Genomic DNA, 23,741 nt, shown 5'->3' on the forward strand with positions numbered 1-23,741 from the left:
AAATAAATACATTCTAAAAATTGTGTGATTTAAATCAGTGACATGATGAAAATACTTAATAAATTGTGCCACGATTAATTTTGCAATCTATTTGTCGCAGGCATGGAGGTGCAACGTCCCAAGTGTCAGGTATCCAGTGAAGTGGAAGGTGAAGGCTTGTCCAGTAGCGCCGGAACCGCAGACAGTCCCGACCTCTATGTGAGGAGCACAGGCTCGGATGAGCCCTCCAACGCCACACCAGATCTCAGTCCCCCTTCTTCGTCCCCTCCCCACAGTCCTCCCGCCTTAATTCGGCCAGCGCAACGCAGCAAAAGTGCTCGATTTCACCGGCAGACTGCAGTTGACCACGGAGACAGGGGGAAAGAAGCAGGAGAACGGGGTGACAAAGAAGGGCCCGGAGGACAGACAGAAATTCATGTCTTGATAGAGGGAGGCAGTAAGGAGACTGAAGGTGGCAAGGTGGAGTACATGCGGGCAAAAAGCTGGGGTGAGGAAAAGAGAAAAGGAGTCTTCCACAAAGGGGGAGGTGGACTTAGCGGACAAGGCACCGGCAGGACCAATGGACACAAACACACCTCCCTCAATCACAAGTCTCGGGACCATAGTTCATCCAATCATAAACAAACCAGAGGAGACAGATGGACAGAGACATCCTCTTCTGCCTCTTGGACGTCTGGGCACAGGGGGGCGCACAGCAGGGCAGGGCGGCTTCTTGAGCAGGACGAAGAGAAAATTAGCAATTATGAAATGGAGATGAAGCCTTTACAGCCCAGAGACTCCACGACCCACAACCCCCATGGGCACGGGGAAGAGAAGCACGGGCACAGTCACTCTCACGGAGAGGGGCGCTCACACACTTTGCAACGACAGAGACATAAGAACCGAGACGGGAGGGAAGGAAGAGAGGGCCGGGAAGGCAAAGACCAACTGGAGAGCGTACGACTGGGCGACAAGATGGATGCTCGGCCTATACGACGGGACCTCACCCTCTCCCCCCCTTTGAAGTCTTCTCCCATCGCACCAGAGCAACAGGAAGTCATCCAGCGCAAAGGCCACTCAGTAAGACCCATGCACAGCACAACACAATTTCTGGACTACACAACCCAACTGAACAAAAGCCGCAACAGTTAAGTTTAGCCATGAAAACTAACGTGGACATATATTGGCCGCTTTGCGTTCATAGCCATGGAGCTCCACATTACAGGGATAAGAAAGAACTGAATGTGACTAAACCATATTGTCACTTCTGATGAACGGAGTTAAAATGTATGCCTTTGCACTTGACGTAGTAAGCAGACGGAGAGTTTAGTTGTTGTAGGTCAAGAAAAGACGTGCAGGTTTATTTTCCAAATGAAACAACACGGGACATAACTCATAACATAAAAGTAACCAAATAACCACATGTGTTTCTCACCGTAAACGTGAATAGCTACTATAAGGAATTGACACAGTTGAAAACTGTTGGCTTCCTGTCAACCCCACGAGTGTTCAAATTCACCGTGGGTTTGATAGCTTCCAAGTACAATGCATGGTAATTCCCTCTTGTGGTATGGGGGTAAATTACAACAATGCAAAAATAACACAAAAGGATAAAAATGGTTCATACTAATGACCTTAAACACAAGCAGACTGAGCGGTGAACAATCGGCAATGTTTTCGAAGGCAGCGAATCTTAGGTTCGTTCCAGGTCGCAAATGTTCGCCAAACGGTCGCCTGTACTTTAGGTGTGGCAAGGGAATTTGAAACATGTTTTAAAATTCACTGAACAACAAAATTTGAATATCAAAATTCACTGAAAATCGCTAAAACTTTCGGGGGGTTTATTTTTGTTTGTGAACACTGAACGCAGCATTTGCTGCCTTTAAAAACACTGGCAATTTTTTCTCTGCAGTGGGATAGGGGCTTTACACAATAACCTTCCAGAAACGTTCTCAGTCTCTTTTGTTGTCACACAAGGCAAATTTGCTGACAGTCTTCTTGATAACGATGCATGTCTGGGAGATGAAGCGAAGATGTCACTTAATGGACGGAGCTGCTGTCCTTCAAGGCTAATGCATCTCATCCATTTCCAGTGATGGTGGGAGTCTGGTAGCCAATCAAATAGAGATGAAATGGTTGTATTGATGCCTTTTGTTTTCTTTGATCATTAAACCACAGGGTTCAATTGTAAGAAAAAAGTAGCCTCTTATAGTCTGAGAAGTGTGGTAATTAATCTCACATCTACGGACAATCTGGAGTGGTCAATCAGCCTACTGTGCATATTTTTGAAATGTGGGAGGAAACCCAAGCAGGTACGAGGAGAACTGCAAACTCCGCACAGGAAAGCAAAAGAGCTAGAATCGAACCCTCGCACCTCCGACCTGCGAGACGGATACAAACCCACTCTTTGTGTGCATACACTCCTTAATTATTTTACTTTGATATCATTAGTCTACAGGAGACAGGTCCTCTGTGAGGTTATGTCGTGGTTTGCTGGTTGCATCGTATGAACACGCACGCACACACACACACGCACACACGCACACACACACATAGGCACCAAGAGAAACCCACTGGGGCTCTCTGCACCTTAGTAACAGCAGATTGGCAAAGTAGGCCTTCCTCTCAGATGCCCCCTATTGGTTAACTAGTGCTCTGTTGCTAGGGAACAGCTTATGCCTTGCTTCGACAGCGGCCAATCGGTGGGTGGGTGTCAGCAACAGCGGAAGGGGGGCTGGTGCGATGGAGTGTGTGTTTGCAGCTGCAGAGAACCAAGCGGGATTTGTGTAACACAAGTTCACAGGACAGAATTATCCTCACACTGAGATAAATACAATGTTGCTCTCAGACTGTTTGTGCAATGACGAGATTAAGTTCACCGACAAGGGACGTGCGTATATTGGACATGGAGAATGTGCTTCACCCAAATGAATAACTGAGATGGATGCAATTGCAAAGACACCAGATTGTCATTATTGACTGACTATTAAGCCTTTTTATTTGTCTCCCCTGCAGGCCTACAGCGTTATCCTGGTTGGCATGGTGATTCTTCTCAACATTGGAGTGGCTGTTTTGTTTGTCCACTTTTTTATTTAAGAATAGCATTGTTTTTGGAATGAGCCCATACGTGCTACAACTGTAAACTTCCATAGTTATTAAGAGGGATCTGCTGTCCCTGTGTGTTCCTGGAAAAATGACGGCAACCACCTGAAGAGGACACGGAGGGCTACGATCCTTTTTGGGCTATAGATGGTTGATTTGTGTTCAAATCTTAGTCCAGCTCCCATGATGGCGACACTGCAGTGCAGCGCCCAATGACCTGGATGTAAGAAGCGTACGCCAGCCTTGGCGAATGGGCTGCATAATACGGTCCGGAAACTGAACTAAAGTGAGCTTGAGTAGTTCACATATTGACTGAAATTGGTCTGATTCCCAGGCCATGGCATTATAGCAAGTAATGCCTGCTTCCACTGTCTGAAGACAAAATATATACCTTTTCCATCTTCAAATCATAGTTTACAACAGATTTGTAATATTTCTTTATGAAGATTTTCTCCCATGTATAATACGTTGATGGATATATTATTTATTTTGTAAGCTCTTCACTTGACTCAGCTTTTTGGTTCTTCCGCTTGCCCAAATGTTCCTTCTGATGTTGTATTTCTTTAATCTCTGTCAAGAGAGACAAATGCAGGGACTGAATCACAGCACCACCCAGATATACTGTTGGAGGCTGCCTGTCTGTGTAACCCCGGGCATGCACACACACTCTTGGCTTGATTCCCATTCCACTCTTTCATTTGCGAGTAAAGTGCATGACGACGGTGTGCCTCCAAAAAGCCATTGTATGTTTGCAATGCGCAGAAAGAGAATGTCTCATGAGGACATGCCCTCTATTCAGCCACATCCAACATACCACCATTTTTCCATCATCGATGCTCTCTCTGTCTTTCCCTCCTACTCTTTGCCACCTGCAAACACCAGTCATTGAGCTTTTCTAACTCTGAGTTGGTGGTAGTTCAGCGCAGACCCTCCTCGGCACAATATTCAAGTTAAAAGTGTGCATCACCGTAAATTACCTAGTTGTGTTTCTTCCATGACTGAATTTGATGAAAAAAATTGAGTAAGACTGTACTCAATTAATTGGAACTTAACCGTCAATTCATGCCCATATTTCAAAGTTTTTTTGGGTCAAATGTTAATGCATGTATGTTTACTAGATCCCTAGTTTGGATTGTTAGATTTTGTATGTGGGTGTATGGGGGAAATCCATCACATAAACAAACAATACCAAGAGGGCATCTGCGTGAAAATGCATCTTAACATGTTACGTTGTGTTTTTAGGCTGAGCAAAGCTTGATTCATATGTCAAACAGACTGGAATTAACCACAATAAGATATACACCCAAATTTGATTATCCAGCACCCATGCACCACCACTCTGTTTACTCGAAATTCATTTTGTGTTTTGTATAACCTCAACAATGGTGTCTGTTGTTTTCTTCTGTATATCATCCCGCTGTGGGAAAAGTCATTAAAACACCAACTCACGTATAGCGGCCTGAGAAATTTGCTCATAACTTTTATGCAAAGGGTCAACGTTTGTGTTTGTAACGTTTCTTAGAAATCATAAGATTCAATAACAAATCAAAGTACTTTAGTGTACTCTAATGGGAGTCCTGACACTGACTTTCATGATTGCAAACAAAGGATTTGTCTATAAAATCCATCTGGCAGATCAGCCTCTGTATTTGTTTGCTATCCATCCATCCATCCATCCATCCATTATCTGTCCCGCTTGCCCCCACGTGGGTCACAGGCGTGCTGGAGCCTATCCCAGCCATCATCGGGCAGTAGGTGGGGGACACCCTGAACTGGTTGCCAGCTCATAGCAGAGTACACAGAGACGAACAACCATCCGCACTCGTACTCACACCTAAGGGCAATTTGAAGTGCTCAATCGGCCTACCAAGCATGATTTTGGGATGTGGGAGAAAACTGGAAAAATGGAGAAAACCCACGCAGGCACAGGGAGAACATGCAAACTCCACACAGGGAGGGCCAGAGGTGGAATCGAATCCGCAACCTCTTAACTGTGAGGCGGATGTACGAACCAGTGCACCACAGTGCCGTCCTATTTGTTTTCTAGTTCTCATTAATGAAAGTTTATGGGAGTATAAACAAACGTGCAATCTTTGGGTGATAGGATGTCTCTTCCACTTGCCACTGGCAACTATTTCAGGAAATAGTGAGCTGCTGCTGTTTTTCTGACCGCATCGCAGCTGTTGTCTCATTTCTGTCATTTCTCTCCATCCTTCATGTGTTAAAACCAGGAGGCAGATAATATTTTCATTCATTTGGGTCCTAGACTGATAAAGGTTCTGCTGCTGTTTGTTGTCAGCCTGGTGACGATACACCTGTTACACTGCAGCATGTTACAGCATGCCAAGCTCTCTCTATATCCGAATCTTTCTTTCTTCCTTTCCTTCCCCTGTTTTCTTTATTTCTGGGAATTACGTACTCTGTTTTGTTTTTGTTTTACGTGAAGAAATTAATTAAAGTGTTTAAAATAAAGATTGGTGTTTTTCCTTTGAGTGTGAGTTGCATCATCCCTGCAGGGCAAGTAGAGGTACATGACTACTGTATTTTGGAGGGGAGCACCGAGCATGGTTACTATAACAACCGGTGCCTATCGTTCTTCCTAGGCAGAAAGCGGTTGATGCAAACTTTACATTTTTTGTAAAGTTAAATTAATAGATTAAAAACAAAACAGGCCAAAACGGAATTTTCCAAACACAACATAACTGGTTTTAATTTTTGTCTAAACGAATGGCCAAGCGACATTGCGTGGCTTTAGACACGAAGATTTGCTGCTATCTACTGGTGGCAAATTCAAATTACAGCACCAAGACCTGAGTACAAACAATATACATATTTATTTGGATCTGTATGTCTATTTTGCGAAGCTACAGTTGCTATATTTGACATAATTTAGATGGGTAAATCATTCACAAAATAAAATGGAAACTAAATCAAGACCACCTGCAATACCACCACAGACCACTAGAGGGCCGCAGACCACCGGTTGACAAATCACCGGATAGTGTTGTAACCAGCTGTTATTTTCTTCAATCTATCTCGTGCCACTGCAGGATGAAGACAACACACTAATGCATACAACGAGCGCGTTCTTGGCTGTCCTTCGGTAAAGTACTGTTCTGCAGTGTTGTTTCACAAGGTAACGTCGCATTTTCAACTTTTCGCGTTATGTTCACTTTCGGCAAACTTTTTGGAGCCGCTGTTAACTTTCGGCGAACTCTTGGCAAGATGCCTGTTGATATTAAGATGATTGCGTGACTTTTTCAATGGCAGAAGGCGGCGACGACTGTTTCGAACGTTTGCTTGGCCGTGTGCTTATTGTTTCTTCGGCTATCACTGGAGCTGCGGTCCGACCGGCGCAGGGGGAGCAGGCGGAGGTTGTCCTGAACGCCAAGTAGAATACTTAGAGTGGAACGCCAAGTTGATTTATAACCCCTCGAGACGGTGTCACCCATTTCTTTGAGTTGTGGAGGGAAGCAATCTTTGTGTGACACGAGAAAGAGCTCTGGCTGGTGAACTCAATAGCTCTCACAGTGCCTGTGACTTTCTGGTTGCGCGCCCCTCTGTTTGTTTTTGTTTGTATGTCTTTACTTTCATTTGAAAAGACAGTCCGTTTTTTTGGTTAAGCTTCGGACCCGCTGTCAGTGGGTGTTTTGACTATGGTGGAGAGTCACAGCCACGTCCAGAGGGAAGGAGTGTACCGCTGGTTCTCGTCCCTCACTTCTGCCCAGAGAGCCGAGTTCCTGTGTGGCCTGCTGGACCTCTGTGTCCCCATCGAGCTTCGCTTCCTCGGCTCCTGCCTGGAGGACTTGGCCCGTAAGGACTACCATTCGCTCCGGGATGCAGAGATCAAAGCTAACAACCCCACCGATTTATCCGGACTCACTAACATCACGGACGAGGTGGTGCGGAGTAAGCTGCTGGTATCCCTCGCCCTGCTCGGCTCGGACAACCGAGAGGCTGCGGGGGTCTTGTACCAGACATTGACACATATAGACACGGTGATCAACAACTACGGCCTGGCCTTAAACGACGGAAGGGCCGAGGAGCAGTTTTTGTTGCTTTTCACTATGGCATCAAACCACCCGGCTTTCAGCTTCCACCAGAAACGGGTCCTGAGGCAGCAACTCGGCGAGATACAGGACGTCCTGCAGGTGAGAACCGTGGAATGCCATAGATGAAATTAAAAAAAAAAAAAAAAACTTAAGGCATTTGGCTATTTCAAATAACCTTATATATATCTATGTATTTATCTGTCTGACTGGCTGACTGTTAATCCAGTGATCACTGTTATTGTAAATGCATTTATTCTTCTTCTTCATCCTCCTCCCTTCTTCTTGTAGTGACCCCTCATTAGATGGTTCAAGTGCACATAATGCAATGGTTGATTGCAATTTCCCAGTCGTTTTGGTACATTTCTCATACCAGAGTTGACATTTGCAAGACAGTAAGTGCATATTTTTAAAGCAATTTAAACAAGTAGCCAGACGGTGGTTAGTAATCCTCCGCAAAAGCAATTTTCTTTCTCCAAATGCATAGTACATCGCTGAAAGGTAAATGTTTTTGTTACTGAACATGCAGGGCTCACATTAACCTTAGCCTGATGGCCCAAGCCCCCCCCCCCCCCCAAAAGAACAAAAAAAACACTTGGCCAAATTTCTGCCAAATTCACAAACAGGCTAGCCTCACAATTCTGAAGCATGGGATTTGAATTATATATATATATATATATATATATATATATATATATATATATATATATATATATATATATATATATATATATTCAGTGCATTTGATTTTCCCCAGATTTTGGCCACAAAGCAGGCCAGCATTAGAAACTCCTATATGCCAATTGCCAATACCACAATATTTAATACAACAAACTAAACACAGTGACGAGTTCACCTACTTATTAGAAGAGAAGGGTAAGGCCAAGTACCTAGACACTATGAAACCAGTCCAAGGAAATATATTCCAGATGAGCATGCAAGACTCAAATGGCGTCTTAAATGGAAAATTACAGGTTTGTCAGTCAATGACGGCTCACCTGTTCGTACAACAGACCTCAGTTGTGTAAATGATATGTGTGTAGGTGAAAACTTCTCCTTTGACTGACAGTAAGGTTTTAGAGATGTCTGCAAAAGCAGAAGCTTTTTCCCTTTTTGTCAGTGGAAGGATTTTCTGTTGTGCATGTTCTTATTAAATCGAGATAATCTTTAGCTGTATAGTGAGTTGATTAAGAAAGCTGAAATCCATCCTTTGAGGGTTTTTTTTTTTAACTCCCACTTATCAGCTGATTTTTGGCTAAAGATAGTCTACACTCAGGACGTCATGCCAGCCAATCGCAAGAAACATATAGACAAAGAAGCAGCCACACTTTTGTTCACACCTACATGGACAACTTATTTTAGTTAGTTTTCAATTAAGCCAACATCCATGATTTCGAAATGTGGGGAAGCCAAGAGAGCACGGCGATAACGTGCAAACTCCACATTGAAAGGATGGAGATGAGCTCCAGGCATCCAAACTGTGAGGCGGACTTGCTGATCACTAGTTCATCACGCTGTCTGTCGCTGGAATTAATTAGGATAAAACGAATTACGTCACGGTGATGGAAGTTGAAGCTCTACCAATTTGTTTTGCGATCTTAGCCAACCTCTGACATTTGGTTGGACCCGTTTGAAATAATGGAACTACACTGTAAGTGTTATGAAGACAAAACAATAGAATGCTTCGTTTAAATTTCAATTATAAAACCATAATGTGAAGCTAGCTGGTGGTCCAGGTTGCATATGCATTGCACGAATATTACACTTCAAAATGAAAAATCATCCAAACATGCTTCTTTTAATTTTGTATTACATATATTCTATTATTACTTAGAATATGAGTCTGTTTACTTAACGTAACTTCAGTCTACAAATATTACAAAGGAAGCCAACCTCCAGTTTTTCTTTACAATAATATGTTGTATGTGCCCACACTTGTCTAAACTTTACAGTTGCTAGGTCTCAGATCAAAAACTGCAGTTTTCTGATGCTAAGCCCATTGATATGGCTCTAAACAGGTGGATTTTGGCTTTTAAATTCATATTATACAAAAGAAACATTAATTGCAACACAGTGTTGACTCGTTGGGCTTCACAGAACATATTATTACAAAGAACATTTTGGGGTTGACTTCCTCTTTAAGGATTATACCAGTAGTTTCACCCGACTGTCATAAAAACAGTCTGCTGCATGACATCATATATTGTTATTACATCACGCATTGGTCATTTGACATTTCGTTTTATCGTGTGATTACAAATAGTGCTCCACAGCAAAGCCACTGCTTGTAATATGCACATTAAGTCGAGCCACAAAAAATATGCTTGGCTTGAAATGCACTTTATGAATGTTGCATATATTGTTCAACAATGCTGGAAGCATTACTTGTGATAGTTGTTCAGATTGATCAAAAACAGAGGACTTAGTGAAAGCAGATGCATTTTTGTATATTTAGTTCATGTTGGATATTTCAGGTGAGCTATGGAGAAGACGGTCAAGGAGCAGGCCCATGTGATGATCAAGTGGCTCTCTCCTACACTCAGCTGCATCACCACTATACCCAGCACAATGTGTCCTTGCCTGGCCTGGCCACTTTGTCTCCCTCTGGCTGCTCGCTTCCAGATACAAGTGCGGCCTCCTTGCCGGTATCTCCTGCTCATCTCTGTCATTCACCTTGCACTTGCTGGCACAAGGTAGGACGGTTTGGCAACTGTATCTTTCATGGAAAGTAAAACTGTTAACATCTAACAGCTGTATCCAGCTCAGATGTTCAAATTCATCTACCATTTACTCTGGTATGTGACCCCAATGTAGTTGACCTCATGCTAATCCACACACATAACGCATGAGTTTGTGAATCTGTGAAGTCAATGGCTCTATTGGGGGTGTTGCAGACCATCATTGGAAAACATGTAGGACTGTCATGAATTGATGGCAGACAAATAATGGTAGCGCTCATCTGTGCTCTTGCACTATTACACGATTACATGTGAACATGATATAATTGACTCTCACACGGTGGAAGGCAGCCCAGCTGTGTGGTCTGACTATAACAGAGCCCTTTTTACTGTTAGTGTATGTAAAGCGTCAGAGTGTATGGAAAAATGCCATATAAAATGCATTATATTATTATTAAAATGTTTCCTTTGTATGATTGTTTGTATGACGTGCATATCGAGCTGCATGACTAACAATGCACAATAATAAGAGAGCTCCATTAAATGCGGAATGTTTCCAGATGCTGTATTTTATTGTATTTCAAAACAGGCTTGAAACATTGCATGCAATCAGTCTGTGAGTAGTTTAAAACTTGCTGTTAAGATTTAAAGGGGACTTTTTTCAAACTACTAGCAAGATTTGTATGTCGGCTCGCTTTGCTCCTCCCTCCTCCCCATCGTGTCTCTGTCCAAAGTCAAGCCCTTCACTAATGTGAATGCATCAGTGCACTGACTCAAGTTCTTAACCATGTCTTAAAATAACAGCTAAAATTATGTTTTGAAAAAATACATCAAATTCGAGGCAGAATTGCCCTTCATAGATTTAAATCAGTTTATGAAATCTTTGACTTTTTGTTTGTTCCTCCTGATGTCTTCACTATCCTTCTCAAACCTAAGAGGATTCGGCAAAATGTTTAAACATGAGTGAGCGGTGAAGGGAAAGTACCCTTGCTCAGAGTAGAGCATTTGTATTTAGTGTTTTGTTGCCCTTGGCTCCTACTTACTGCAGCTCAGCACATTTCTTGTTGCTGAAATCAACCCTCTGTGGTTTGCTTCAGTGTGTGCGCGCGCATGTGTGTGTGTGTGTGTGTGTGTGTGTGTCTCAAGTGAATCCAAAGGAAGCTAGCAATCCTGTCTCTCCCTCTGGATCTCTTTGTGTAGCTTGAGAGTTAAACCTTTCTAATGGATGTTACAGTGCCTTTCTTAACTGCAGCAAACTTGACATTAGCTACAGGGATCTTAAAGTTTTCACCGTAGCCCAGCATGAGCTATGAATTGGTCAACACAAAGGACAGAAGACACAATTTATTCCCATTAAAACAAAACTTAACTGTTGTATTTGAGTATGTTTTCTGTGTCCATAATCAAAACCATGTGTCTTCCAGTGTTTGTGGTTTGAGACTTAGAGAGAAGGCCCAACCCGTGTGATGTGAATGAGACTGTCCCAATTGCATGTTTCATGCAGGTTTGCTTCAATATGCACAAGCAAGGGGAAAACAGCATTTTTATCCGTTTTAAATTCAAGAATTTTGTAAAGACAGTATGCCACAATGTTTGCATTATGTACCATAAATTATTGTTACATAGTTTGGTATAGAATATATGGATAAAAACATTGGAGCACAATTCCTAATCAGGAAATGAAGGGATGGACTGGAACCCTTTAGTCTCCTCTGAGATCAGGCTAAAATTGCAGATTTCCTTCTTTCTTTCCGTCTCTCTTTTTGAATGGTCTCTCCCTCATGCTCTCCAGAACCAGCCCAGAGAGGCGAGTATAGCCCCTGCACTTGGATCAGGGGTGAAAATTGGAAGAGGAGCTCCAGCAGTTAGCCAGGAACCCATCGCTCCTCACCTTGACCTCGCACCTCCTCCTCCAACTGGTGGGCAGGGCCACGATGCTGCAGCAACACCTACTAGTCATCAGGGGAAAAGAGGAACAGGTGAGCCTCTGGAGAAGTATCATGGCTTGATATGATTGACACCCCTGTCGGCCTCCTTGCACACTCTATCATATTCTATAAATAGCCTTTCACTGTCATCATCAGCTTGACCTAATGATGAATGCCTGAACTTCCAACCGGTGCATATGAAACGTGTGTCTAACTACGTACAGCGCACCCGGTCAAACTTCGTCGGGCAAGATGTAACATGCTAGTCCCACGGAACATTACTAAGCTTCAAGAATGCAGCCACAGGAATTGCAGTGTTATATATCACTCAGGGATTCGTTTCACTCATGGTTGCAACTTCAGATGGCCCATGTAGACAACATCTCGATAGTACAACTTTATTGACTGAATATGCAGGACTTTATTATGCTTATTGTTGTGTGTGTTGGTCATGATTTGGCCTGCTAAATGTGCCTATGTTGAAATAGTTTGGCGACGGTGTTTGTACTGTATGGATACACAGAGGCAAAATTGTTTGTGCTATCACATCAAGTATCTGCACACAATGAATGGCATGGCAAGATTGATCATTTTTAGTGTGGCTTCCAAAGATCCAAAGAACACCGGTGCCATCCACAATGATTTTGATTTCGTCAAACACACCTGATACAAATGATCAGCTCATCCCCGAACTGTGTAGAAGCATGATAAGGATCCTGATCATTTCAGATGGGTGTGTTGTCTAAAACCGTATGGATAGCAGCCTGGGGGACTTGAGAGATTTAGTTGGTTGGATTACCAAAACTCAAGTTATGACCTGTCCATTGCTATTGGATCCAGATATAATAAATGCAAAAGAAGGCAATGTATATGTGGGTATGGGGGGCCGCGGAACTTTGGAAATTGGAGGTGTTGTAGCTTATCTTCCTTGATCAACCATTTAAAAATTAACCATCCTGTGAGATCCAGTGAATTTATATTAAACAAAGTTACACTTTACCAAGAGTAGTCCAGGGATGGGCAACCTTTGCCACAATTCGTCGTCAGTGCTACTAAATATGTAAATAGAAATCTTGGAAATTAATGTGAGGGCTCACTGAATTGGAGGGCTACTAAATAAGTAAATAAAAATAAAAATCATTGAATAAGTAAATTGGTGAGAGCTCAATGAAATGCTTATAATCAACCTCTCCAATTTTTTTATTCCAAACATTTTTTTATTTTTTTGTTGTTTTGGGGGAAAATGATTCAAAAGACCACTCAAGAGTGTAGGCCCATTCCTGGTCTAGACCATACTGTCTGGCTCCCTGCCTGTGTCTGAAACACAATACTCGCCAATCTCAGATTACCTCATGGTCACATCGCATAGCTGTCATCGGCATAAAACGCTCAACATGAGCACAGGCACACAACAGTCATTTTGAGCTCATTAAAACATGATTGTGAAGAAGTGGAGGCACATGATTTACACTTTAACAAATCCAAAACATCATTAGGAAACACACAGCATTAGGAAAACATCTTCACTGTATGTAATCCTTGGAACTAAAGTATTCGACCCACTCTTTTGGCCGCTTAAGCAGCATGCAGAAAAACCTTTACTGTTTTCACTCACACATACTGTACACACCATACATGTCCAAACCTCGGCCTTCTTTGTTCATGTCCTCCGTTCTCTATGCAGCTGCTTGTCCCTGCGTGTCTGCTATGCTTTCAAGCCACCTTATGGAGTCTGAATCCTTTCATGTGTAGAGGTCATTTTCCCATCACACCCATCTACAAAACCCATTATGCCATTTGAAATCAATTTCATCCCATATGTATTGACATGAAGCAAATTTGAAGAAGCCGTGTGATGTCACACACCTCTTGACGTGTCCGCGGACTCTTGTGTTGGAGGTCGATGCTGCTCATACAGTTGGTACCCAATGTGAAAAAAATGCTGACTTACTGTGCACTGTTTAGCTGGTATAGTAGAAGGAGAAAGCCCACTGCTGCAAACACTCACCCCTGAGCAAGGCAGAAGAGGAGGTACGGCCAAACCTCAAGCACAACACACTTACTGACGAGATCCGGCCCACATTGAATATCTAATGATGAATGAATGTCGTACTGGTGACTGACCGCCTAGCGGTATGTGGGCAGGATGGAGACTCGTACATTGAATGAGACACATCTGCCACAATGTGAGATTCGTGCTAATTTCACCGAATGTTATCTTCTGCTTTCTTGCTTTCAGAGCATTCCTTGTGCTTGATCAGACATGAGTACATTTTCTTTGTCGATTGCTTTTATAGTGGCAGTTGAAAGAGTTGCCTTGCGAGGAGTGACACATAAGTTTGAAGACAAAAGTGATTATATGTTTGAGGTGGGTAAACATATGTTAACACTTTTGCTCCAACCTTCTTTAAACACGATTGAAATGATTCTTTTTTTTTACGGAATCTTCAGGCCAGCTGGTCTGATGGCTTTGTTACATCAGTTGTGCGAAGTCAACAGGAGGTGAGCGACTTACTTTCACAGGTGAGGACTACACCGCCCACTCATATTTGGATATTTAAATTGATTAAAATGATTGATGCTTGGTAATGACTATGCCGTAATGTGCTAATGAGTATTTTTTTTTATTTCATTTGAATTTTCTAACAGTTGTCTCAGGCATTTCCTGATGAGCGAATGGAGAAGCTCTTGCCTCAGTCCAGTGAGTCGGATGCCAGGTTAGTTTCAGTCCTGTGGAGGATGATAGCTGACATCTAGATTAGACAATGAATGATGAATTTCAGATTTTTTTTTTTCTTTAAATAAGAAAACAAAATACCATCATCTCATACTTTGGAATATTGTTCTTTAACATCATAAGTGAAATATAGTAAAGTACTGATGAAGGGGAACAGCTAACAATATTGAACCTTGATGATTGATATCTTCCAAACCATTTATCAGACATTTCTCAAATGCCAGCCACGGTTGTGTCTGATTTTTGATGAGCTAACCAGAAGCCGATAGCACCAAGACTTGTGACTGTCTTGATATCAACGTTCTCTGTCAGCCATTAGTAAACCTTTTGTCCTTTTTGGATTGCAATTGTTCAGTGGCGTCTACACTACCTTAACCTTCAGAGCTCAAAGACATGAGCAGCACCAACCTACTACGTCTCCAAATCCAAAAGCTCTTTTTATGTAAATAAAGGGCCAAAGTGAGGCAGTTTTTCCCCCATCTCTTTTCAGAGGAAAAATTGTCCAATTCGGACTCACACAACCTCTTACCGTCGCATTCCACTGGAAATGAAGCCCAACACAGTTACGTTTTAGACAATGGGAGGAAGTCGATGTAGCCATAGGGAGCCTACATAAGAACCGAGAGAATGTCAAAATGCAAAGCCAGAACCGGACTGGTTTTCCACCTTCTATACAAGTTAATATTTGCACTTGTGTGTTCTTCCTGTAACTGTCTGCTCTCTCCACCTGCCCTCAGATGTCTGACAATGTTGCCCAGCCATGTCCTCCAGCACCACAGCGTCCAAATCTTCTTCACCTCCACCAGGGCTCTCTCACCCAACTGCCTGTCTCATCTCTCTTCCTCCCTCCCTAACATGCCTCCCTCCCCTCCCACAGCTCCTGTCATTCCAACCTGCCCATTAACCTCCAACCATAGTGAGTCTTTTCTTTCTTAATTGTACTCATTCCCATTTCGACTCAATGACACTCATGTAAGTCTGTAGAGAGGATGCAAAACATGTGGCATCTATTTTTAGAGGTAGCGACAGTGATACCAGAGGGAATATTTCCTGTCTTGTTTATGCAGTCTATGATTGGCTGGCGACCAGATCAGGGTGAACCCTGCCTCTCGCCCTATGACAGCATGCTCGCCACCCTAGCCAAGATAAATAGTTCGGAGAATGAATGAATGAATGAATTACTGAATGAATGAATGAACGAATGAACGAACGCACGAACGAACGCTTGCTTATGCAGTGTTGGTGCTGGGAGAGATGAATATTGATTATTATATTATTATATTATATCAGTGAAGAGATGGTGGTAGTGTTACTGTAGAATTTTTGGTGTGTGTTTTAAAGGTGTTACCGGGAGAGGACAGCATCTATTTTTGTCCGGTGTGGGAATTCATTGTGGTATGTTTGTGTTGGGAAGCTGAGTGTGGTGACCTCGTGTGTGTGTGTGTGTGTGTGTGTCTGTGTCTGTGTCTGTGTCTGTGTGTCTGTGTGAATGCTTGCATTTGATTCTACGAATGGGACTTCATTTGGGCGTATTTTTAACCTCCAGTATGTGTGCGCGGGTGTGCGTATGTGTGAGTCAAACCACAAGGGATGATGTGTCAATGTCAGGATTCAGCGTTGTGTAATTGCACTGTATATTGTCGTTCTCTAGCATGCATAATAGTTTTTGACAGATATGTACATATTTTGTTATGTTAGAGCAAGAACACTTCATTTTGACGGTGTCCAGTCCAAGGTGCATATAGCGCTTACCTCCTCACCTGTACTGTTTGAAGATATTTCAAGTTTTCAGCCGTTGTAATTCTAACCCCTAAAAGTTATACTTTAGTTTGCCGCGTGATATTGTATGTCATAACAAATATTGATTTCAATTCCAGTGCTGCAAACTGCATGTTGGAAGTCTATCATTCATTTCCACAGACTGTTTTATGGTTATCGGCTCAGTCAAGGCACTTGGCAAGGGGAAAAAATGTGTGCTTACTCCTCTTGGAGCGTGCTGTGGACTCGCTGTGACCAACAATGCGCAGCACAATTACTGTTGTAGTCTCTGGTCTAGGACTGCGTAATTGATCGAAATTCAATTACAATTGTTACAAGCCACAATTACAAAATTGACATACAAAAAACATGTACTAATATGCATTTATATCCAATGCACTGTTTGTTTATACAAGGAAACTACACTTGAATTTATACATTTTCACCTTTTATTTTAAAATAACAAATTTTATAAATTTGTTTGTTCCAAAAGGAACTTGCATAATTATAGTGTTTCAAAAAAAAAAATTGTTGTCTTAATTTTTTTACATAATTAAAGTTTTTTTTTCGGAATATATGTCGGACTAGTTCATAAATGAAGTAGGAACAAAAACATATATGAGTCGCTCTGGAGTATAAATTGCATTTTGGGGGGGACATTTATTCTGCAGAAACCAATACCATGAATAGTAGATCTCAGACTCACTCTCAAAATTTCTCAAAATTGTGGCTCGAGTTGTAATTTTTGAATTGGCTGAACACTTTGGATTGTGAGCCTCAACCATTTTCCAAGCTCTTCAGAAAGGGATTTTTTTTTTAATCCCTAATATACACCACACCGCATAATTCAGCCATTCATCAATTTTCTGTATCGCTTATCCTCACCTTCGGTTCTCGTTTTCAATGCTCAACATGTCATTATGCTTCACTTTAGCTGCTTTTTGTATGGCATCATCTTGATAACCAAAATGGAATCTAAATGAGAAGAATTACCTGAACATCATTTCTGTGTTTATATGTGCAATAAACTCTACAGCATGTTCATGATATTTTCATTGTCATCTGTCACTCAGCAAGCTCAGCCGGCTGCATGGTGCAATACCGAGGAGCCAGCAGGTAAGATTTCATCATCACTCGCTCATCAACGCCATGTGCAGCATTTCTGACCTCTGACAGCTTTTCCTGTTTCAGGGCAGTGTACAGAGTGGCCAGTGTCCAGCCTGTTGTCAGCACTCACAATTCTGCCCTGACTCGCTCCACCCCTCACCTCTCATCTCTCCCTCTCTCACATCCTTCTCCGCACTACTCTCCCCAGCTGTCCTCCCTCCCTCCCACGATGCCAGCCTTGCCCGCACAGGGCTTCCTCTCCGGCAGAGGCGATGTTTCCTCCCAGCCGCACCCCCAAAGCAAAGCGTGCCCTTTACTTCACCCACACGGGCATTCGGAGCCGCAGCAGTCCCCGTTTCACCCACTGCAGCTCCAGAGCCAACCTCAGCATTCGCCCCATTCTCAGTCCCTTTCGTATTCACTTTCTCAGTCCCGTTCTCAGCCCCACGCGCAGTCTCCATCACAGTCCCAGTCAAACGCCCCGGAGCAAAATGGCATCCTGGACTGGCTGCGCAAGCTTCGCCTACATAAATATTATCCTGTCTTCAAACAACTGACGATGGAAGAGGTGGGCCCAGTTTCAAACAAGACTTCCAGTTATCAAAAAAAGTTCATTTGAGCGTGATGTGAGGCTTCTTTCTTTGATACAGTTTTTAGCACTGACAGAAGATGACTTAAACAAGTACGACTTAACCCAGGGTGCAAAAAAGAAACTCAAGACTCAGCTGGAGTTACAGAAGTCAGCAGAGTAAGTTGCATTACTTTTTAAGCCTCAGAGTTTTTTCTGGGACAGCAAGTGGTGATGTGGAAACATCCTGCATAAGAGCACCTTGCTTGAGTTTGCCTACTCACAATTTGGCAACTGATTGGCATCTACACGCTCAGCAGACCGTGCAACACATCACGGTTTACGAACTTTGATTAGACTCGAGAGCTAAGATTTAGATAATCAAGGGAAAGAAATGCAAAAACACTTGGGCATGCAACCAAATGTGCATAAATTGGAACTCAGAAATAGAAGCAGGCATTTGCAATAACATGAACACGTGAAAAGCCTGGCTGTTATCATTTGATCACGTTTTCCATTTTCACCATGTTTCCATTTGTTAGGCATTTGCGTATGTGTGCGTGTGCCTGCTTGAACGAGACAAACAAAATGGAAAGTTTCATACAGCAGATTTGCAGATGGCGCTGAAAGGGAGCAGTCCAGCTTGCTTTGAGCGTTGATGTCGCCCTCTGGTGCTGATTTTTGGGCACTAGCAGCCCATTTTGTACACATTTTCTCTCAAGTTTGTTGGTCCATGTGCTTGGTTTATGGTTGAGCAAAAATCCAAGGAAGCCTTTTGTCTGATTGTTTATTTATTTATTTTGGGACCAGCAGGGAGATGAAGCTGGAGAAGCGGACCTGTGGTGGTATTGCTCGAGTGATGCCTTCCAGTCATATGGGACCATCCACCCACACCTCCACTGCAGGTTTTTTTTCCCAACATATAGACTGAATCTGAGAAAAGAAAAGTTACATTTTAAGAAGAAAAGAACAGTAAGCATTTTAAATGTCATATTTAGGAGCAGCAATTATAAAAGTTTGTCCAGATTTTTTTTCTCTGCTTTCTGCTCTTCGGCAGATCAGTGTGATGATCGATCCTTTCTTTGTATCAACAAAAAGTAGTCCCACATGTGTTACAGTAGAGCTCAGAGTGGAGGTGGACAGCGTGCTGCACCATCAGCCCATCCACGCAGACAGCAGCTCATCCTCTGGCTACTCCAGCTCTTCGTGTTCCCCCCGAACGCCCCTCTGCTGTGATGCCGCTCTGGATAGGAGCGTTTACAGGCGTAAGTTGCTTCACTGCAGATCACCAGAAAGATGGACAATTGTTTGTGAAGAGATATATGGCTCAGGATCATTTTGCACAGCAGTCTGTGTGTCTTTTTCAGGTGTGTCAGGTCCAGATGCTGCAGGAGGCGGTCAAGAGAAAGAGCGCTCGTGCATTTTTATCCTGAACTCCAGCTGCCCGGCAGGCCCCAGCCGGCCCACGGCGCAGGTCCTTCCGGTCCAGACGGATATCAGCACTCCTGCCATTGCATCCTGCTCCTCCCACCTTCCTTTCACGTTTTCCCACTACCACCCACAAGGCAGCTACCCTCAAAGCCTGCTCTCTTCACTCTCAAACCAGGCGCGTATTCTATCTTCCCCAGGAAAGCTCAGGCCGCAACCCCTGTGCACAGAGGACAGAACTAAAATGGCAGCCTCGGGTCCACCCGGTACCAGCGTGGCTTTCAGTCCTGGGCTAGGTGCGGGCATGGGCGTGAGGCTGGAGAACCTGCTTCCCAGGCTCAAACTGAAAGTGGACGCCTCCTCCTCCCCCCATGACTCAGGGACTGCTATGAGTCTGATGGTTGAGACCAGTTGTGCTCTGACCTCCACCTCAAACAGCCTCCACCATGTGTCGCAACCTCCTCTCCACTTTCACCTCTCATCCTCTTCATCGTCATCTCCATCCATATACTACTCGTACCCACCCGCCTCCTCCTTGTCCACTTTTGCCACCTCCTGCCCGTCCACAAAGTCCCTCTCACAATCGACTAGCTCCAGCGGCGCAAGTGTCTTTGGATCCATGGCAACCACAAGTACCGTCCCTATAGCCGCAGTGCCTGGCAACATATACTACCCTCATGGCCTCTCCTCCTCCTCCTCTTGCGGCACTGCATTGGATCCAAATCAAGGCCACACCCAGTCCATGTGCGTTTGCAGCTCGTGCGGATGTCGGGGCAACTGCGGCGCCTACGGCACCCTGTCCACCTACGCGCCTGCATCTGGCTACCTGCAACCGTTCTCAGCCAACTCTGTCTTCACTCTGGGCCCTCTTCTCCATCTCAGCCCCCTCATAGCCTCGTCTAGCACCACAGGCACCGTTACCGCGCCCTATTCCTACCCGATGATGGCACCGCTTCCCCTGTATTGCCAGAGCCCTGGGTCACATGACCAGCAAAAGGGCTTTAGCTTCTACCAGCCCCATGACATCTTGGGAAACGCGGTCCAGAAGCGAATAGCGGGGAACCTTTCTTGTTACAACTGTGGCGGCCATGGGCACAGAGCAGAGGGGTGCAAACAACCACCCATGGAGTCATCACAGCAAGGTGAGTCAACTCGTAAACAATGTCACCGACCATACACATTTGGAAAACAGCAGAGTGGGCAAAAATACTCAATCTGAACTTCAACATGAATACATTATGCTTGTGTTCATAAAGGTATAAGGAGAAGCACTGATTAAACTTCTGGACTCAAGTACAAGTCAATAAGTAAAACTATTCTCACTCAAATATCTGTTCAAATGGATTGACCAGCTTCAACTAGTGTGTTTTGCTAGTTGTTTCACTTCAGGTTGTGTGAGTGCCACTAGTCTAAACACTATTTTTATTAATATTATTTTATTCAATAAAATTTCATTTTTGGAACCTGAAGAACTGTAATGTCATTTTCAGTCAACAGCAAGTTGCAAAACGGACAGCCTCTCAGATGGATAAAAATGGTCATATTGGTCAAGTCATGTTCCACAAGCGCAATATGAATTGAAATACTGTGTTTAGACTAAAACTTATTATTGGTCGCATTGAACTTATTATTGTTAAGAGCATTTTTGAGTTGTCTGTTGTCTGAATTGTAAAGTAAGGATTCGTGACCCGATGTCTCGGCTGTTTATTTCACAGGCACTTTTCGACTGAAGTACACTCCCCATTCTGACAATAAGGACTCTGGGGACTGATGAGCCCGCAGTGAATTTGGAAACACAAAAATATTTTCTCCAGCCACAATTCAGCCCTCTTCACCACAAGTTTGTTTGGCTCAAGCTGGTGTCAAACCACCAAGTTGGTCTTTTCATCTCTGACCGCTAGCATAGCTGTTGTTGCCTCAGCTCAGAGTAGACATTCATAGACATTCATAGACCACTGTATACAGTAAATGGCATGTCTTTTGACTTTGCACTCACGTTAGGCCTACTTCCAAAGTTTTGCCTTCCTGTTCGTTGGGCAATTGAATGTTTTGTGTCATTTGTTTTATTTTATCCTTATTTGACTTCTAAACTTTTGGTAGGCTCAAAATTGTTGTTTTAAAAAAGTATATATTATTACACAGTACAGTAGTATTATCTATTTCATAACATGCATCTGAAGGGAAGCTACATTTTGAAATTCAATTGTTTAGAGTTGGTTTCAACAGAACAAGACTGTAGCACAGAACACCTTGATTCCTGTGTATAATTAATACTGCATTGTACTGATTTTTTTTTTAAGGTTGCCTTTTCACTATTACAGTGAAACCTGTTTGTAAAGACTTTGCATCACTTCTTCATTCGCCATTCACTCAGGCAAGACCAATAAGTGCCAGTTTTGTCATGTCTGCTTTTAAGATTGTTTATTGTTGTTGCAGGTGAATGACACAACATAATTGTGTGTAATTTACACAAGAGAAAGCTCAGGATTGTGTCCTAATCATTGAAACCAAGTTGACTGTTAAGTGTTTGGGCAGGACCTAGACAAATATTAACACAAGGCCGGCTAGTCCTACTCACTATCTGGACCCCTGGAGGGTGCAGCATGAGTATGTGCCATCTTTATTTAAAATGATTATTACTGAATGTCTTTCTTTTTTATGTTATACAAATGTGAGTGGGCGGGTGTTTTGTAAATTGTAGAAAGCATGCTCAATTTTCAAGGTCTATTTTGATGTCTTTATTTTGTTGTTGATGTCTTAAAGCCAGCCTTAAGTGTAACTTTCCAGCACAGCAGCAAGACAATTTGGTAAAATCATTCAAAATGTGTTTTTGTTTTCATGCCAGTATTTCAATAACAACAATAAAACTGAAAATTTAGGCTTTTGGGCTTCATTCACTAGACTTTTGGTTAAACTTGGAAAAAGTCCATTTGTGTCATTAAATAGTTATTTAGTCAGTTAAAAGATTTCTTTTTCATCAAAATTAAAAGACAAGTAATCAAGTGTTCAAATAATTGCAACATTATTCCAAAAATGTCCGATACAGCCATGAGCAGGTTGCTGGAGATTTGTAATATTTTCATTTGTTTAACATTAATGTAACATTTAGTATGTTTTATGCAATGCAACAGCAATAGCTTCCAAAAAACAAACAAAGAAAGAATAAATAAATAAATAAGGAATGATTCTTTTGAACAAACCGTTTGTGAGCTAATTCTAAAGATTAAACTGGAATGCACATCACTAGTACAAAACAGTGCAGATGGCCATGATTTGCCAGGTTGAAATAGCCGACTGGTGAATGATAGGGGCTCTCATCCGGGAAGCACTTGGTTCGATCCCAGGTGTGTGCACATTCCACTATGTCCTTTTAGACTTGGAACCTTGCTTGCGTTTTTTACATTTATCTCCTGCAGAACATGAAAATGAACAAAATCTTTTCCCGCAGGGACTCTTGGAAAACATGTTGAAATGGTGCCCCGAGGACTAAAGCTTGACACCTGCGACCTTTGACCATGATATTTCCCTAATAAAGTGGCCTGTTGTTAGGAACACTTGAAAATGGCGATGTACCTAATGGAGTGTCCGTGTGATTCCCTCGTTAAGTGCAGGTGCGTGAAAACTTTTAGCTCCTTTTGCACGTGAAAGAAGCTAAAAGTTTTCACGCAGGTGCGCTTAACGAGGGTCACTTGGAAAACATATTGGAACGCGGCCCTGAGGACTAGAGCTTGACACCTGTGACCTTTGAGCATGATATTTCCCTAATAAAGTGGCCTGTTATTAGGTACACTTGAAAATGGCGGTGTACCTAATGGAGTGTCCGTGTGATTCCCTCGTTAAGTGCAGGTGCGTGAAAACTTTTAGCTCCTTTTGCACGTGAAAGAAGCTAAAAGTTTTCACGCAGGTGCGCTTAACGAGGGTCACTTGGAAAACATGTTGGAACGCGGCCCCGAGGACTAGAGATTGACACTTGTGACCTTTGACCATGATATTTCCCTAATAAAGTGGCCTATTATTAGGTACACTTGAAAATGGCGGTGTACCTAATGGAGTGTCCGTGTGATTCCCTCGTTAAGCGCACCTGCGTGAAAAGTTTTAGGTCCTGCCGAACGTGAAAATGACCAAAAACTTTTCACGCAGGTGTGTTTAACGAGGGTAACTTGGAAAACATATTGGAATGCGGCCCCTCGAGGACTGGAGGTCAGCACCCCTGGTTTAAGTGAAAAGTGAACGATTTGTTTGAACGAGTCTTTTAAGTGAATTGATTCTAAAGGTTCAGTTCACTTGAAATAACTGGAGTGCACATTACTAATTTTCATATACTAATTTTCAGTATGAAGAGTAAGCTCCTGCAATAGACATGTTTTTTGTTGTGGGCATGTGTGTGTGTTCGTGTGTTGAAACTGG

General features: G+C 42.9%; 2 protein-coding genes across 7 annotated transcripts in view; both read left to right on the forward strand.

Annotated features, from left to right (window-relative positions):
- jph3b (junctophilin 3b) overlaps positions 1-5,547 on the forward strand; it is a 28,472-nt gene extending 22,925 nt beyond the window's left edge. The window contains exons 5-6 of the mRNA XM_088379421.1: positions 101-1,059; positions 2,995-5,547. Coding sequence (XP_088235547.1) covers positions 101-1,059; positions 2,995-3,075 — 1,040 coding nt within the window. The 3' untranslated portion in view covers positions 3,076-5,547. The remainder of the gene's footprint in view (positions 1-100; positions 1,060-2,994) is intronic.
- A 522-nt stretch (positions 5,548-6,069) lies between these two features.
- Positions 6,070-22,212, forward strand: zcchc14 (zinc finger, CCHC domain containing 14). Of its 6 annotated transcripts, XM_088379474.1 has the most exons (15): positions 6,081-6,217; positions 6,706-7,232; positions 9,605-9,823; positions 11,601-11,787; positions 14,034-14,104; positions 14,188-14,259; positions 14,386-14,453; positions 15,211-15,389; positions 17,305-17,347; positions 17,423-17,906; positions 17,989-18,086; positions 18,717-18,811; positions 19,025-19,171; positions 19,256-20,476; positions 21,050-22,212. In XM_088379474.1, exons 2-15 carry the CDS (start codon positions 6,738-6,740, stop codon positions 21,103-21,105), a joined length of 3,435 nt encoding a protein of 1,144 aa, XP_088235600.1. In that variant the 5' UTR covers positions 6,081-6,217; positions 6,706-6,737; the 3' UTR covers positions 21,106-22,212. The 6 variants fall into 6 exon arrangements, with proteins under 6 accessions (XP_088235604.1, XP_088235599.1, XP_088235602.1 ...); XM_088379478.1 differs by having other exon boundaries at positions 6,070-7,232; positions 9,674-9,823; XM_088379473.1 differs by having other exon boundaries at positions 6,071-7,232.
- The last annotated feature ends 1,529 nt before the right edge of the window (positions 22,213-23,741 follow it).

Source organism: Syngnathus floridae, chromosome 6 (genome assembly GCF_059516105.1).
Source record: "Syngnathus floridae isolate MCC-2025c chromosome 6, RoL_Sflo_1.0, whole genome shotgun sequence".
Taxonomy (NCBI): domain Eukaryota; kingdom Metazoa; phylum Chordata; class Actinopteri; order Syngnathiformes; family Syngnathidae; genus Syngnathus; species Syngnathus floridae.

Excerpts from the sequence above, each read along its gene's own strand:
- zcchc14 (XM_088379473.1), top strand. The coding sequence starts at position 6,738 with ATGGTGGAGAGTCACAGCCACGTCCAGAGGGAAGGAGTGTACCGCTGG. Across the intron at positions 17,348-17,422 it reads CAATACCGAGGAGCCAGCAG|GGCAGTGTACAGAGTGGCCA; the intron begins GTAAGATTTCAT and ends TTCCTGTTTCAG. Across the intron at positions 18,812-19,024 it reads CACCCACACCTCCACTGCAG|TAGAGCTCAGAGTGGAGGTG; the intron begins GTTTTTTTTCCC and ends CATGTGTTACAG.